At 37.3% G+C, this 17,084-nt stretch overlaps 2 protein-coding genes across 3 annotated transcripts; both read left to right on the forward strand.

Annotated features, from left to right (window-relative positions):
• Positions 1-1,584: 1,584 nt before the first annotated feature.
• Positions 1,585-7,293, forward strand: LOC141638884 (mitochondrial outer membrane protein porin of 34 kDa-like). Of its 2 annotated transcripts, none has more exons than XM_074448069.1 (7): positions 1,585-1,821; positions 2,163-2,214; positions 2,341-2,408; positions 2,668-2,784; positions 4,681-4,767; positions 5,351-5,377; positions 6,604-7,291. In XM_074448069.1, the coding sequence occupies exons 2-7, from the start codon at positions 2,166-2,168 to the stop codon at positions 6,841-6,843; spliced, it is 588 nt and encodes a 195-aa protein (XP_074304170.1). In that variant the 5' UTR covers positions 1,585-1,821; positions 2,163-2,165; the 3' UTR covers positions 6,844-7,291. The 2 variants fall into 2 exon arrangements, with proteins under 2 accessions (XP_074304170.1, XP_074304171.1); XM_074448070.1 differs by lacking the exon at positions 1,585-1,821 and adding an exon at positions 1,828-1,933 and having other exon boundaries at positions 6,604-7,293.
• Positions 7,294-8,793: 1,500 nt separating this feature from the next.
• Positions 8,794-9,271, forward strand: LOC141638880 (protein FAR1-RELATED SEQUENCE 5-like). Its single transcript, XM_074448065.1, has 2 exons — positions 8,794-9,136; positions 9,249-9,271. The coding sequence occupies exons 1-2, from the start codon at positions 8,794-8,796 to the stop codon at positions 9,269-9,271; spliced, it is 366 nt and encodes a 121-aa protein (XP_074304166.1).
• Positions 9,272-17,084: the final 7,813 nt, after the last annotated feature.

A 17,084-nucleotide genomic window follows, 5' to 3' on the forward strand; every position in this document is an offset into this window, starting at 1 on the left:
AGTTTTAAATCACTAGCACCATGTGATGTACCCGATTAAGGGATCTCAATGCAAATATTATATAGTTTGGGTTAAAATTAAATTAGATAGAAGCTTGGTAACTTTCCTAAACATTTGTAAGAGACTAAAACATGGTCAATTTCCTTAAAAAAATAATAATTAAGATAGTCAATTTCCTTAAAATAAAATAATTAATTAAGATGGTCAATTTTAAGGAGACTAAAAGAAAGAAGATGCTTGGTAATTTTCCTAAATATTTATAGAAGACTAGAAGATGGTCAAGTTCCTTAAAATAAAATAATTAATTAGTATAAACACGCACACTTATGGTATTAATTATTATCATCATAAAATTATATATTAAATTTAAAATCTATGCAATTTTATTAAACTTTATAGTTTATTGGATGTATAGAGATGTTAATTATTTAACATACAAAAATATAATATAAGTAGGTTATAAATAATTCAAGTTAGATTCCATAATATATAATATTGCACAATTCTTTCGATTTGATTTAACACATATATATAATATATTTATATAAATATATAATCCTCTTAAAATTGCATGCCTAAGTAGTAAAAGTAATTTCGCCATAAAAGAATTGTAGTAACATTGGATATAGTTATATGATAGTAATCACTCATTTGAATAGTAAAAGTAACAATATTATCAGCGAGATTAGTGAAAGTGGTAGAAACAACAACGGAAGTAGTGAAATAATTAATATTAATACGGCAATAGTGAAAGTAACAATAATTACGGCGGGAGTAGTGAAATTATCAATATTAATGCGGCAGTAGTGACAGTAACAATAATTACGGCGGGAGTAGTGAAAGTAACAATGATTACGGGAAAGTAGTGAAATGTTATTACTATTGTTTCATTAATAAGAGTAAAATATTAATAGCGGGAGTAGTGGATTTATCTCAAAATTTATTTCATCGTAATTTTAAGATATGTCACTGAAAAATGTATTATTGATAAATTTATGGGTTATGCAACTTTAAGTAATTTTATTTAATGAAAAAAAATTAATGGTAAGTAGAGGTAGCCCGGGCGAAGCCGGGCAGCAATACTAGTAATTAATTTAAGCTAAATCCCCTATAGACTAGAAGAATAACACAGATGTGTTATTCCTGCTCAAGTTTTCCGCTCATTCCCTCCCTCCCCCCCCCCCCGCATACGAAATATTCCCTTCTAATATATTGTAGTCAAAATATTTTAGTCAACCCATATATGGAATATTTCTACTATAATATTCTACACAATTAATAATAATATTGCCGTCAATCACTATGCCTCCATATATGAAATATTTCTTATGGTTACGTTTTATATATAAAAGTACATTTACATTAAATTAAGTTCATGTTCAATTTATTAAAATAATATTAATACGATAAATCTCTAGACTCTAGAATTAACCTTTATAAAATTACCGTGCTGTAACACAGGTTGCTATACTAGTTTTGATATTAACTTAAAATAATTTATTTTATTTATTCTCGGCACTTTAACAAAATTTTCAGGCCTACACCACTTGTTTAATTTTAATGGACGAAAACCCAAGCATAACGAGTGAAACACGGGTGACGGGTCAAGTGGGGTTTGGGTAGAGAAATTTCACCCGATCCATCTACCCAATCCTTCTATCCAAACCCTAGTTAAATCTGTCACTTTTTCACCCTTGCTCTCCTTGCCGCCCATTTCTACCCTCTCTCCTAATTCCGACCATTCTATTACTCTCTCTTCTAAGTTTCACCCTAGCCGTGTTTCACTCTTTCACCCCTTTCTTTCTCTATCCAATTAATAAGGTGTGCCAAATATTTAATTCTCCTTCTGATTGCATGCGCCATAACATATTAACCTCTGTACTCATATTCTTCCACTTTCACACTTAATTTTATCGTTTTTCATATGTAGTTGGTAATCAATTTTGATTTTATTTCATTTTTCATATGTAGCTGGTGATCAGTTTTAATTTTTTTAGTATCATTTTTCACACGTAATCATATTTTTATTAATGTATTTACTTACAGATTTGGCGTCTTTTTTTTTTTTTTTTCCTGAAATTCTTCCAAATATTTACATCTAATTTAAATACTTTCAATACATAATACATAATTCACTTAATTGTCGTTTGTTTTATGTATAGAACATGGCGAGAGGACCGGGTCTATACAGCGACTTCGGCAAGATGACACGAGGTGCTCTTGCGATTTATCTTGTTATTCAATTTTATTGTAGTTTTGAATTTGAATTTGATTGGGTAATCTTATATTTAGTTTACCATGTTTAATTTGGTTACTAATTGTGATTTGATGTAATAACAGGTCTTTTGTATAAGGATTATCAAATTGTTAACAAGTTAACAGTTACCCGTTCTTCTGCAACTGACGTCGTATGGTTTCTTTTTTCCACATTTTATTCACTTTTTTTTTATCTTCTGGTTTCTTTTTTCCACATTTTTTTTCTTTTTCTTCTGAGAATGTGTTTAAATGGGGGTGTCCAATAAAAATGAATCGTTTTAACTCTGAGAATGTGTTTAAATGGGAGTGTCCAATAAAAATGAATCGTTTTAACTCTGAGAATGTGTTTAAATGGGAGTGTCCAATAAAAATGAATCGTTTTAACTGGGAGTATTGTCATATTTGCTGCAGGCGATTGCTTCAATTTCATCTGACACAATGAAAGGCGCTTTGTTCTTTGGCAATCTTAACCCACAGGACACTCAAAATAATGTCTCAGCGTATGTTGAAGTTGACACAAGCTCTAATGTAGGTACCCAACATTTCTTCTGGTTTGCATACCCGACATTTCTTTTGGTGGTTTGTATTTCAAGCCTGGGCATTGTCTTAAATCGTTTCTTATAGGTGGTAGTGTTCCGTTTTTCGCCTAATAAATACTCCCTCGTCCCGGTCAATTGTTGTCGTTTGGTGTTGTCTTTTGGTTTTGACACAAACTCTTAAAGGAAAGAGTAGGAGAGTAGGGGCCAATTACTAAATTACAAGTGGACCAAATTGATTGTGAATAATCAAATTGCTACAATTGATTGAGACACCAAAAAATGGGAGTACTCTATAATTGATCCATTTTCTGAAACCTCTTAAAATATTAAGAGTTCCTATTTAATGCTCTAAAAGTCTTGAGTACCAACTCTAAAACACCGCAATTTTAATGGCTTGAAATTCAGTAATTGTATGCATTATATGTTGTTGCGGTACTCCTTTCATTTCGATCATTTGTTTTTCTTTACTTTTGACACGAAGATGAAGAAGAAGAGCGTACCATTTGTAATTCTTATTAATAGATGATAAGTTAGTGGACAAAAGTTGTAAACCAAAATTAGCCCAACAAAGCTAATTGGTAGTATATAACTACGTACACGTTATATATTTATATATAATATACTATGATCTTACAAATTGAAAGGGGTGACCTCTATTAGTACATACATACATAATGATCATGAGTTAGGGTGGGGAGACGCGGCTATATAATGCTATTACTGCTTTTATTAGATTGGCCATCATGCTTATATTGATGGTTAACATGTAATAGCATACGGAATACCATATAAACATGCACAAACAGTATGAGTAATAGTCACAAAAACTGCACAACAAAGACGTTTTCACTTCTTCTCGGACAATAATTTACACTTTTCCGTTTTTGAGTGTTTTAGTCAATAGTTTACATTTATGTTTTGGGTATGTTTTGCTCTCTACTTTATCTTTTAATAATATTAAATTTTGATAGGTGCCAAGATTTGTATAGTTAGAATGCTACGATACTATAATCTCAATACAAAGGCGTAATAGTAAGAATTAAAAAGGTGAAACTTTGCATAGTTAAAAGGTCAAACTGGAAGGTCGATGGGTAATGACATAAATTACCAATAATACTATCCTATATGGCTATAGTAACTAACATTTTGTTGTGTCATACGCTCCTACGGTCATACTCCAACTGAATTACAAATAAGTTTGTGATGCAAATCAATTTTCAACCATGGATTATACCACGATAGAAACCAATTTGTGTAAACTCATCACCTACTAACTAATACACCTGATTCCACTAAACCATTTGTATGCTATGTTTGACGTTCACAGCTAAGAATATGAGAATGTATACGTTATGGACTTATGGTTGTTACATGCAATAATTTATTGTAAAAACGCACTCTTCAATATATGTATGTTATGTAAATAATTTTAATGGCTTGAACGTTTTCATTAATTCAGATAGGATTTCAGATATGTTATATGGAGTCTATACGTATACTATGATAAGTTTCTATATATGTATGTTATGTAAATAATTTTAATTGCTTGAACGTTTTCATTAATTCAGATAGGATTTCAGATATTCAGATATGTTATACGGAGTCTATAGATATACTATGTTAAGTTGCTATATATGTATGTTATGTAAATAATTTTAATCACTGATAGAATTTCAGATATGTTATACGGAATCTATACATATACTATGATATAAATACTACCATTACCTTGTAATCTCGATATAAATACTGAAAATAAGCATAATTAGAAAGATATATTGAAACTACAAAATTGTACGTCGTGTCTTCGTCTACGGTAAGAAATTATACGATCATATTACAAATTTTACCTAAAACAAAACAACTTTCCATTTGTGTCCTACAGTTGTCGGCCACTTTCACGTGTGATGAAGTTGCTCCTGGGCTAAAAACCATTTTCAGCTTTGAAGTCCCTTCCCAAAGGCCTGCCAAGGTAAACCCTTATATATATATAGAAGAGATCAACTAAGTCCCTTATATCATATTAAGTTCATGAGTCTTAATGTGGGCTGTTGGATCAAGCAAACCAATGGCCAAGATTGCACACAAAAGCGCAGTAAACCCCACTCAACTTATATTTCATATTTACCTCTCTCCTCTTACGCACTAACCAATGCATGCTACTGTTATGTCCATCAGTCTGTCATCATTTCCAATAGTATTTAAAACAACTTGCGGTTTTTTTGCCTCTATTTCCTGTCATTTCATCTTCCTTTTTCTTTCTTCACATTCGTGATGACTCCATTCGTCATTTTCATCTCTACCAATTAATTCCAACTCGGCTGCAAACTCGCTTGTCTCCATTTTTTTATAAGGTATTTTTTCCATTCCTTATTTAGTGATTTGTACTTTGTTTTTTGTTAATTATTGTCTTTTATTAAACTATCATAAAACGAGTTCATTTGATTTTTCAATTTTCAATTATGGGTTTGCTGCTGTTGATTTGTTCAATTGTTAATTATGGTTTTGCAGATCAAATACGAGTTCATTTGATAATTAACAATGGTTTTGCCAAGAAAACTTCCAAGAAATCTGAATCAAAGGTAAAAAATCTCGTCTTTTTTGTATAACTCTTATAGAATGATGTATAACTTCAACTAAATATATGCATAATTTTAATCCCAATTGTTTGTAGAAAGTATTGACAATGGACTTGATACCCAGGTTAAAAGTTTTGACTTTTATTTATCTACAGGCAGTCGTTGTATAACTCTTACTACATTTTGAATAACTTTAGTATTTAGTATGTACTCCCTCTGTTCCGATGAAATGTTTACACATGCTTTTTACACTAATATCAAGACAAGGGCAAAAATACACAAGTACCCCTATCCCCACCTTTTGAATGGTCACCAGCAGAAAACAATAATAGAAAAGCTTAATAATCAATGGTTCAAAAACCACCGGAAAACAAGACACCTGACTGCATAACTTATACATCAACACAACGAGTCAACACACCTACACACCGAGAATCCGGTGAGCAAAATAACAAGAACAAATCGCCTCTTTTAGACGGGAATCCGGCGAGCAAAATAACAAGAATAGATCACCTCAACATACCTACACACCATTTTTTCCGGCGATAAGATCACCGGAGATGTGATATGGTGGATTGTTGTTGGAGATTTATGATGATGTTGATGGTGATTTGATGATCATTTTGTTTTTGGCGAGTTTAATTAGTAGCGCCAAATAGGCTTGGTGGTGTGTAGGGTTAATGTGGTGGTGGTTGTAGGTGGTGTGGGCTTGGTGGTGTGTCGGGTGTTCGGATAAAGTGAACGGCGGGATGGTTTGGTCCTTTGAGAGGAGGGATGAAAGAGATGAAGGAGAAGGGTAAATCCGACATTTCATACTCACACCTAATATACATAGCACAAATAACTTTCCTAAAATAGAAGCGTAAACTATTGACTTGTACCCCTCGATTAGGAAAGTGTAAACATATCACCGGAACGGAGGGAGTATAACTCTTGGTACTAGATGTATAATTCTACTTTTATTCCGTTGTATAACTCTTCTGATTCTGTGACTACTCTACTTTCATAATGTATAACTGTGGAGTAACATCATCCTACAATAAAAAATACAGAGTAGTATCATCTTATAAAAGCATACCCACGGGTTTAAGTTGGGAATTATCATCCCACATCGACAGATTGAGAACAAACTGGGTTTGTTACAGTAATATATAATTCATTACCGCCATTCCCATTCATTTCTTTCTAAGCAACAATTAATTTCTCAGCATTAAAAAATGACTATACAGGACAAAGTTGCGGTTTCTCTTGCTGAAGGAATATACAATGGAATCAAGAATGCAATTAAGAATAATGAACCTGTAATTAAAGAGATTACAGAGGAATTGGTGAAATTGAGAGACGAGTTGCTGAAAGCTGGCTTTGAGAAAACCGTTAAGGAATCCAAGAAAGTGGTTGAAGAGGTTCAAACTTTGAGAAAACCGTTAAGGAATCCAAGAAAGTGGTTGAAGAGGTTCAAAGGAAGGTGAAGGAGCTTATCGAGGAAAATAGAAAGATGATGGAGAGAGTGGAGGAGAATTCCAAGATTATGGGGGAAGAATTGAGACTATTAAGGGAGAGCAGCTGGCAATATTCGAAGTCGGATGATTGATTCCATTATAATTGCTACGTTTAATGTTCTAATTAATCACTAATTCTTATTTCAGACCGGCCGATCCGTCTGAAATAATAAGACGGGTCAAACCCACCCATATTCCATTAAACAACCCGTCCGAAAATGCAAATTGTGGGACAAGTTATTAATGAGCCGTCTAAAAAGTGATTGTGTAAGATTTGCTGATTTGAGTTGTTTAATATAATAATAACAATAGTACCATTCTTCCTTTTCTCTTTCTATTCTAACCTAAACCTTCACCATCTCATACTGCACGGCTTCCTCTTCAACCATTCTCCATTTTCATCACATTTCATCACATAGATTAAAAAATCAATTTTCAACAACAATTATAATTCTCAATCACTCATTTTATTTAATTTATCATCAAACAGACGGTCTTCGTATCAACGTTCTACTTCTTGTTTCGTACTCCATAACATTTAGTTATGGAGTAAAAAAAAGCCACACATGGAAGCCAATAATCTAGGCATGACTATTGTCACCGTTGAGGATGAAGTTATCGATGTCGTTATAGGGGACGTTAGTGTGGTCAGCAGTGATGATGTCGTTCTAGGGGACTCTATTGTGGTTGGCAATGACGATGTCGTACTAGGGGACTCTATTGTGGTTAGCAATGATGGTGAGTTAGTCTGTCTTCATATGGTTAATGTGCATGTAATTTTCAATTGGTTTTCAGATGGTTAATATGCATGTAGTTTTTATATGGTTTATGAAGATGATGAAAGTAGTTTGAATGAACTTAAATTTCGTGTGTTTCATATGGTTAATATCCATGTAGTTTTTATATGGTTTATTAGTAGTTCTAAAACAACTTATTAGACTTTTTCCAAACTTGTCGCCACTTATGATTTTTTTGTGTACAGTTAGTCAGACAATGAAGTTGGTTTTTCGAGAAATTCAAAAACAATGTTGTCACTTATGTTTATCTTGTGTGCAACTAATCTTTTGATATTTTTATTTGATTCACATTTTTTTTTCTGAAGCTAATCATTGCATTTAATGTGATGATGATATCATTGTATGATGTTTCGATAGTAATATTTAATGTAATGACGATATTATTTTATGATTTTATTTTTTTGAAACATATGTCACCATTTCTAGTTCACATGTTTGGTGAATATTTTAAACAATGCTGTTTTTTATGGATCTTGTATAATTATGTTACCATTTCATCCAATCATTGCATTAAATGAAATTAGTCATTGTACTATGATGATCTCATGATTGGAAATTAATTCTCTTCTGCATTTAATTCGTTCTCTGAGATATATGTCACCAATTATGGTTAATATGTTACGTGATATAGCTCAATACTGACTGTATACACTTTTAATAATTATGTTACCACTTTTTTTTTGCAAATGAGTGATAGTCTTAGGATCTTTAATAGGGACTGTGGCTGATAAGCGGGAGGTTTTGTACGAGTTATACAAAAAGCACTCTCAAGCTATTGGATTTAGCATTAGGAAAAGCGGTCTTCGTAGGGCTGATACTCCTGGAGCTCCTGAACGTGAGAGATACTTTGTTTGCTCGTGTGAAGGTAGCCATGGAAACGGGAAGAAGGGAGAGGCAAGTGCTGGCATAAACGGGCAGGGGAGGAAAAATGTGGTGACACGATGCAAGTGCAAAGCTAATGTAAGAGTCCAAATGAATAAGGAGAAGGGAGTATGGGAAGTGTTGAGCCATGTCATTGAACACAATCACCCACTAACTCCCCCACAAAGTGTCGCACCACCATCGTTCCGAGAGAAAAATAACTAAGCGAGAGGGTGACTTTATAGAGGTGATGACCGAAGCCATGGTCCCCGCAACCGTGCAATATAGGATTGCAGCCAAAACGGTGGGGGGTGATGATCTAGTGGGCCACTCAAAAAGAGACCATATTAACTTTGTGCATAGACTGAAGATGAAAGCTATTGAGGGTGGTGATGCGTCAACACTAATGACGTTGTTGGCGAGTAGACAAGCAGAGGATCCTGGTTTTTTCTTCCGAGTTCAGTTTGGAAAAGATGGGAGGTTATGTAACGTGTTTTGGCGGGATTCTATGATGAAAGAGGATTACTTGTTATATCTTCATGTTTTGATTTTTGACACCACGTACCGAACAAATAGGTACAACCTCATATGTGGTGCATTCGTTGGTATAAACAATCATTGGTCTAATGTTATGTTTGGGTTTGCTTTCCCGGTCATTGTTTACATACATTGCTATTAATTCACGTCTGTTACCATGACATTTGTGGCTGCTTGCAGGTTTACAAAACATCAAGACATAGATTATGCCAGTGACACATACAGCAGAATGCGATCTCCCACTTTGAATTGTTAAAACATGATCGAGTATTTCAGAATGCATTCAACAAATGCTTGAATGGCTGCTATAGCGAGGTTGAATTTGAAACAACGTGGAGGAAGATGATATCAGATTATGTGTAATACCCGCCCTTTTGGAGATCCTTTGACCCGTGTTGACCGACCTTGGGAGCGAGAATAGTCCTAGAAAGACATACCAAAGTTATCTTGGGTTACGAGTTGGGAGTGGTACTCGATAGAGTAGAGGCTACTCGATCAAGTAGCTTAGTTACTCGATCGAGTAGGGGGTTACTCGATCGAGTAGATTGGGTACTCGATCGAGTATCGAGTTTGCAGCGAGGGTTTTATATCGCGCTTTGTTAAATCCGCAAATCATTTCCGCCTCATTCCTTCCATCCTTTAGTCGCCTCTTTCCCTTCCCTTCACCACAAAACCTCCATGGAAGCCCTTTGAAGGTCCTCATGCCTTAGGAGAGCGTAGCTTGAGTCAGGTAGCGGTCTTTTGCCGGGTTTCTCCTTATAGGTATGTCATAATCATCATCACTTTTTCCATTGCTGTGATTAGGGTTTGCTTAATAGTAATAGATAGTTGCTTTGCCCTTATAGGCTTTGCTTGGTTGCTGGTTATGGCATGTGTCGGCGTGGATTGATTGCGGTTGCGTAAAGGTAGGTTCGCCTACTCAGTTTCTGTAGATAGTCTAGTGTGTCGATCGTTGTATCGTTGTTGTTGTGCTGTGATTGCGGTTGTGTGACAGTATGTAGACGATGATGTGATTGTGATTGTGACTGTTTGTCTGTGGTTCTCGAGATGCGTTCTCGGCTGAGTAGAGTCACTTGCGGGAGTGGCTTCACGCCCTAGTTTTGCCCTTCGTGGAACCCGCCACGGAAGGGGATGTGCACATTAATGGGACAGGGTTATCGCTCAGTATGATGAGCGGGGCTTAGGTGGGAACGGCTGCGGTCCCCCACTGGCAGGGCTGGTCCAGTGGACAGTCGGTGACGGAGATGGAGTGGAGTACCTGATTGTGATTGATTGGATTGTGTTGTTTTGTTAGTTGTGGTTAACTTGGTTGTGCCTTATCTCAGTACTGACCTTGTGTGGTTGCCTTGTTTGTTTATGTGTCTGTCGTGATCCCCTATGGTGAGCAGTCTGTCTTAGCAGGTGTTGGTGTGGTTGCTAGCTGGAGTCCGGGCAGGGATGAGTCGCCACGAGATTTAATAATTATAGCAAGTAGTCTTTGAGTTGTATCTTTTATATCATTAGTTGGATAGATGGCTTGTAAAGTAATTTAATAGTTCTTTTATCGGCACTTGATTATTACTATCCTCGGGCAACCGAGATGATAACGCCTTTATATGCTAAGGAAGGCCTAGTTAAGGCTCCTCTGTATATGGGGGTGTTACAAAGTGGTATCAGAGCGACGATTTTGGAACCTGTAACAAATGAAAATAATGAACGTAGTGAGTCTAATAAAATGAACCTGGTGTATGTGTAATGTGAGCCCCGCTGATGCTAGATTTTGGGTGAGTAGGCGCCCTCATTTCAAAATCTTGGCCCCGTGACACTTAAGCCAGTCACATGGTATGGGAATGTGGAGTCCGTGTGTGTATGTGTGATATGTATGTTAACTGAGTCGGAGTTGCCTCTGGTTAAGTCGTTGCTAGAGTCAATAAGTGTGATAGTGGCATTTAGGCCGTGTCAAGTAATCTTTGGTGGCATTCGTAAAGTTCTTGGCGTGATTAGTAAGCTTACACAATAGTTATAAGATACGTGATAAAAGTTACGTAGTAGAGATGCGTGAGAATGTGAAAGTGAATGTCGGGACATGAAAAGTGCAAGTGTTGGTATATGTTATAAGTTTACGGTAGTCATATACGAGCTTATGAGTTATATCGTAATTGCTATGATGATAGTAATAGAATAGTTGAGTTGTAATTTGAAGCATGGCATATAGTAATGCGTTAATACCTCGTTTATTGGTTGGAATTTTTCCGCTGCGTAATAATTGATTTGTGTAAGATGATTTACTTATGATTGAATGTGGGAAGTGATAGATTAATTTGTTATGAGGAATATGCAATTATATGTCATGTGAAAGAATGAATTAATGTTATTTACATGTTTCAAGTTGAATGAACGCAAATGGGTAGTAATGTATAAAGTAAGTTCGGTACAACATGATGGCATAATTATATTTACGAATGACTCGACCGCGGGTAAACCGAGTTGGGTAATTGTGTAGCGTAGTGTGACATACACCTTACTAGTAAGGCGATATGTTATGCGTGGGTAATGATTGTAAAACGTGATTGAATGTGATAATTAGTGCCGAATCCCGAACTTAGTTTGGAATCGACACGCTTGATGTTGTTTTGCGGTATCTTCAAAGTTACTTAGTTCTTCTGACCAAGTACTTAACTACACTTGACCGAGTGCCGGTGCTTACTAGACCGAGTAGACCTCACTTGATCAAGTTAGGAAGCTATGACGTCGGGATGTGGAAATTTCTGCAGACACTCGATGAAATGGCTCCTACTCGATCGAGTACCCTAGGCACTCGATCGAGTAGGTTACTGTGCAGTGAGACATACGGGTTTCTTAAAGCCCCAATTCTTTCCCAATCTCCTCATTCTTCATCTATATTTCGACACACCTAAACCTTCATTCCTCTCAAAATCTCTCATACTCTTGGGTTAGTAGTGATTCTTGGGGTTAATTTCCTTGTTTATTTTCGTTCCTTTACTTTATCACTTAATCAAGGTATGATTTCTTCTCTATTTCCATGTTTTTATGCTTTAAACTTGTTGAGGATGGTTATGTAATCTGAAATTTTCGATTTGTATGGTTATATTGTTGCTTTTAATGGTTGAAATATGATTCACATGCTTACTTTTCGTGTTTGTTGGTGATTAAATGCTGTAAATTAGACTAGAAATTTGCAATTAGGGGGCCGAAAATTCTAGGGTTTACAAAATTGAAATTGATTGATTTACATTGATTAGATGATGGAATTAAGTATTATACATTGTTTGTATCATGTTGGAGAATGAATTTTGATGATTTTCAACTTAAAAAGTTGCCTTAAAATTCCGTCTTAAAAGTGCCTTAAGTGGAAATTCGTGATTTATATGTGGGATTTGGCATTGTATATGAATGCTTAAGTAAAGGTTGAACTTCAATATGATAGTAATGATGATAAATGATGAAGAACATGTCGAAATAGGCACAGCTGTAGAGACCGTCTGACAAGCTTACCTGAGTTAATTTCTTTTTCTAATATTGAAGATGATGGTCATATGTCCTAAATTACTTCTCCGCGAATTTGTATACTTGCCTCACATGTTGTTGGGAATGTTGTAGAGTAGCCTTAGAATCATGCTAGGATATTGGAATTCGTTGAACATGTGTATTCACCATGACAAATTTTTCATAGTCGTGGTTTGTGAGTAGTTGTAAACTGAGTTTATATAATTCGAGGAAACTATTGGTGAAATGTGTGTATCTAGTTGAACATTCAAGTTTAATGGCATGAGACATGCACTTCAAATATCAAACTGGTTGATGAGTTAGTGAACCTTGCTGAGTATATAGAACCCAAATTGCATGAAGTATATGTTTACATGTTTTATACAAAGTTGTTTACATCATGTGCCGAAACAGATGCCGAGACCGACCACAGGGAACCGTTAGAGTAAACGGGGAAGGGCTTCACAGCCCGAACCTGGGGAGGGTAGTGGACCTATGGTACCCGCAGTTTCGGAGTACCCCAATGTTGTTTTTGTCGATTTCAAGCAGAGAGAGCGTTTTGTAGCTTTACAAAAATGCAAAATGAGACCTACGAGGTGTATAAACACTACTTTGTTGGAGGATTTGGGAATAGAGACGGATGTCCGTCACATATTCGAGACCTTGGGTTTTACGGGTTTGTATAGGCTGAGGAAACATACTTATCCTTTCCTCACTTTGGAGTTTATGAGCTCCTTTAGCTATGACCCAGCGGGCCAGACCGTCGAGTTTAGGTTGATGAACACCATTTTTCTGTTGACTATGGATTTGTTTGCCTCTCACCTCGGGTTGGCCAAGCCTCCCAAGGACTCTATCACCGATATTCCAGCCGAGTGCGGTGTCTGCTGTCTGATGCCTTGTCTGACTGGAAAGCAAGCTCCCACCTCGAGCAACATGATGATTAATGACGTTCAACATGTTACCTTGAGGGTCTTTCTCCGTTCTCTTTCGAACCTCCTTTATGACAGAAAGGATATCGATGGCTTGAATAATCATGAGGTCTTGCTTCGATGTCTTACCTCAACCCGGAGCGGGCCGGGAAAGTGGTCTTTAATGCTCCTTCTATCGTTTGTCTTGCCCTTGCCTTGATGGCTTCGCCTCTTCCGCACACGAGTTGTGGCGCCATCGCCACTCGGTTAGCTGAGAAGCTAACCTCTTTTGAGGCTTCTTCGGAGTACGTGCCCCTAGCTACCCCAGTGCCCACCATGGACCGTGCCTACTATCTCGACCTGAAGTGGTTGAGGACCTTGGCTGACGGTAGCCTAGCGTGGAGGGTGTGGGGCATGAGTTGGATGAAAATTCCAGCTCCTCAGCACCTCCCACCGACGGAGCCCTTAGAGCCGGCGGTAGTGGCTGTGGATGTAGACGATGAGGAGGAGGAGGAGGAGGAGGAGGATGAGGATAGACCCCGCCAGCTGCAGACCTATCTCATCGACGACACCATTCTCGAGGTGATGCCGGAGCCGATGAAGGGCGAGAATAAGGGAGTTGCGGTGGTGGAGAGGCCTAGATTGGGGAGAGGACCCCGTCGAGTGAGGGAGAGGGCCTCGGAGACTAGGCCACAGCCGGTAGCGCCACAACAGCAGCTGCATCCTTTCCCGTGCTACCCTTACCTCGACACCCCGGAGACGCGATCCAGCTACTTAGCAGAGCGAGTGTCATCTACCTTGACACTCAGGAACATGCACGAGATGGCGTACACTCAGGGGATAGGGACCGAGGGACCTCATCCAGTTTGGTGGAGTGGAGTTGGGGACTACTCAGGGGTTTTCCATTCCTACGGGGTGGAACAGTCGACGTGGGGGATACCTCAGTCCTTTGCCTACGGTGGATTGACCCCATGGTATGTGAGCCCGGGAGCAGGAGCAGGAGTGGATGCGGGTGTTGGTTCATCGGGTGCAGGTATGCCTAGAGGTGGTGGGGGCAAAGACGAAGCTAGGCTTTGGCCAAATGGGCCATGGCCCGGGTGATCCTTCTAGAAATATATAGACTATACAAGTAGTAAACTAATCAAATTTCTCTAACTATCATAGCGGCTAAGTGTCTGTTGGGAGTGGGGATGCCTTGGTGTTGACGTGTTCGATCGCTGGAGAGCGCTCATCGTAGGCTTTTTTTTTTTTTACAATTTACACTCCATAGAGGTTAAGTGCTAACGTGTATTATACTTGGCTTTTTTTTTGAAAAATTCTTTATTCCCTGACATATACTCCGTACTACTATACATTTATACTCTGTCCCTTCACTATTAAAGTACGGAGTATAATTTTTTTTAAAATTTCATTTTCCTCAACGATTATTTTAATAGAATAGGGAACCGTTTATCATTATGAGTAGTCCTTGTTTAGTACGGAGTAAATAATTTCATAACTTTAGAGGTCTCACCTTAGTTAAACATTACTCTAAATATAATTATCATATACAAGACTTATTTGCTTTAATCGTATAATAAAGCTATTGTTACAATGTTTTATAAAATATGGGAGAAGAAAATGTATAATTATAATAATTTAGTTGTATGTTTAATACAATACTCTAAAAATCATACTAGCTATGTTCCAATTTTTATTTTTATTTATTAAAATAGCATTCACCAAGAATACAAAAAATAAACAATAAAGAGAAACGTTTATGGACCGTGCTAAATAATGGTATCACGACCTATAAAAAAATGAGGATAAACATTGACAATTTAAATCGGCCCAGGTCATTATTTTGTTCTAGCTTCGTCCCTGGGTGGGGGTGATGATGAGGTGATGGTTGATCAGCAGCAGCAGCAGCAGGAGGAGTGATACTCCTTATTCTTGTCTTTGTTTATGGTAGTTGATGTTGGTAGTATTGTTAGATGTTAGTAGTTGTTTTTTTTTCTTTTATTGAGACACGGTTTATGAACTTGTATTGTTGGCCATAAGGCCGGATTTGCTATTTCGACCTTATTGCAGGATGATTGGGAGTCGGGGCATCATCCCGACTCAATTTATGTGACGATCATGTATATATATGTTGGTTTATGACAGGTTGTGTAAGAAACTTGACCTGTAGGTACTCGACAGCGTACCCCATACTCTATCGAGTAGCTGCAGGAAAGGAAGAGAGAAAGCATTCTGAACTCAGGCTACTCGATCGAGTAGCCAAGACACTCGATCGAGTAGCATGGCACTCGATCGAGTACCCACACACACTCGATCGAGTAGCACTGTTACAGGAGGTTTTCAACAATTAAAAGTGTGCAATTGTTTTATAATTACAAGTTTGATATTTAACGTGGTTGTTAGTGCTTAATAACATCTGGGAACCGTTAATTTTATATGTTGGAAGTCGTGTTTGAGTTTCCTATGTACCTATTTGTAACAAGTAGTGAAGTGGTGATGATTTCTTGTTGTTTTTAATATTCCGTATGCCATATTTCCATCTATCCTTTCTTACATTTGGACATACAATGTTAACATGCTTTATCAACGGCGGCTAGTTATTCCGGTGATTTGTGTATGATTTCTAGGATATCAAGCACGTAGTTAGTAAGTAACGTCCATAACAAATAATATAGCTTTTAACTAATGTAATGCTACAAGTAATCGGTAATGTGTCTTGTGATTTTGACGGTGAATTTCGGGGACGAAGTTCCTTTTTAGAGAGGAAGAGTAACGTCGCGAAAGGAAAAGGCTGCTTTGAATTATATTTTGCTTGTTTATAATGTTTTATTGGTATTATGTTTTGCTTTAATTACAAAATTTCCGAAGTATATGTGTTTGTCTTTAGTTCTATAAAGTGAATGTGTTGTATGTTTCAATGGGCGGTCATGAAGAAATAGTTATGGTGCAATGAATCGTAATTGAATCACGTTGTTGAGTAACATGGTGGCATTAGTTGTACAACATGAAAGTTGATATGAGACACGTTCCGGATTGATAGTCTGATAGTTGTTACCATAGGTTGGGTGATCGTGGATTGTGCTTTGCATTGTGAAAGTGATGTTTCATATATATAGAGTAACGGTTGACGGTGATAATGTGCGTATGATAGTAGTAAGAGTCGTTACGAGTAGAGCGTAGACAGTGATGATGATGACATGGGGGGATGGTATTTCTGGGGAGTCATGACTTGAGTGGGAAGAATATGTTGGGTCGTGTTTTTCCGTGTCTTATATGTTGGGATAGGTGAGTTGAACTTCGGGGACGAAGTTCTTTTAAGAGGGGAAGACTGTAATACCCGCCTTTTTGGAGATCCTTTGACCAGTGTTGACCGACCTTGGGAGCGAGAATAGTCCTAGAAAGACGTACCAAAGTTATCTTGGGTTACGAGTTGGGAGTGGTACTCGATAGAGTAGAGGCTACTCGATCGAGTAGCTTAGTTACTCGATCGAGTAGGAGGTTACTCGATCGAGTAGGTTGGGTACTCGATCGAGTATCGAGTTTGCAGCGAGGGTTTTATATCGCGCTTTGTTAAATCCGCAAATCATTTCCGCCTCATTCCTTCCATCCTTTAGTCGCCTCT

Source organism: Silene latifolia, unplaced genomic scaffold, assembly GCF_048544455.1.
Source record: "Silene latifolia isolate original U9 population unplaced genomic scaffold, ASM4854445v1 scaffold_222, whole genome shotgun sequence".
NCBI lineage: Eukaryota > Viridiplantae > Streptophyta > Magnoliopsida > Caryophyllales > Caryophyllaceae > Silene > Silene latifolia.

Coding starts and splice junctions, on each gene's coding strand:
- LOC141638884 (XM_074448069.1), top strand. CDS start 2,166: ATGGCGAGAGGACCGGGTCTATACAGCGACTTCGGCAAGATGACACGA. Junction 2,409..2,667: donor GTTCTTCTGCAACTGACGTC/GTATGGTTTCTT, acceptor TATTTGCTGCAG/GCGATTGCTTCAATTTCATC. Junction 2,785..4,680: donor AAGTTGACACAAGCTCTAAT/GTAGGTACCCAA, acceptor TGTGTCCTACAG/TTGTCGGCCACTTTCACGTG.
- LOC141638880 (XM_074448065.1), top strand. CDS start 8,794: ATGGTCCCCGCAACCGTGCAATATAGGATTGCAGCCAAAACGGTGGGG. Junction 9,137..9,248: donor CATATGTGGTGCATTCGTTG/GTATAAACAATC, acceptor GGCTGCTTGCAG/GTTTACAAAACATCAAGACA.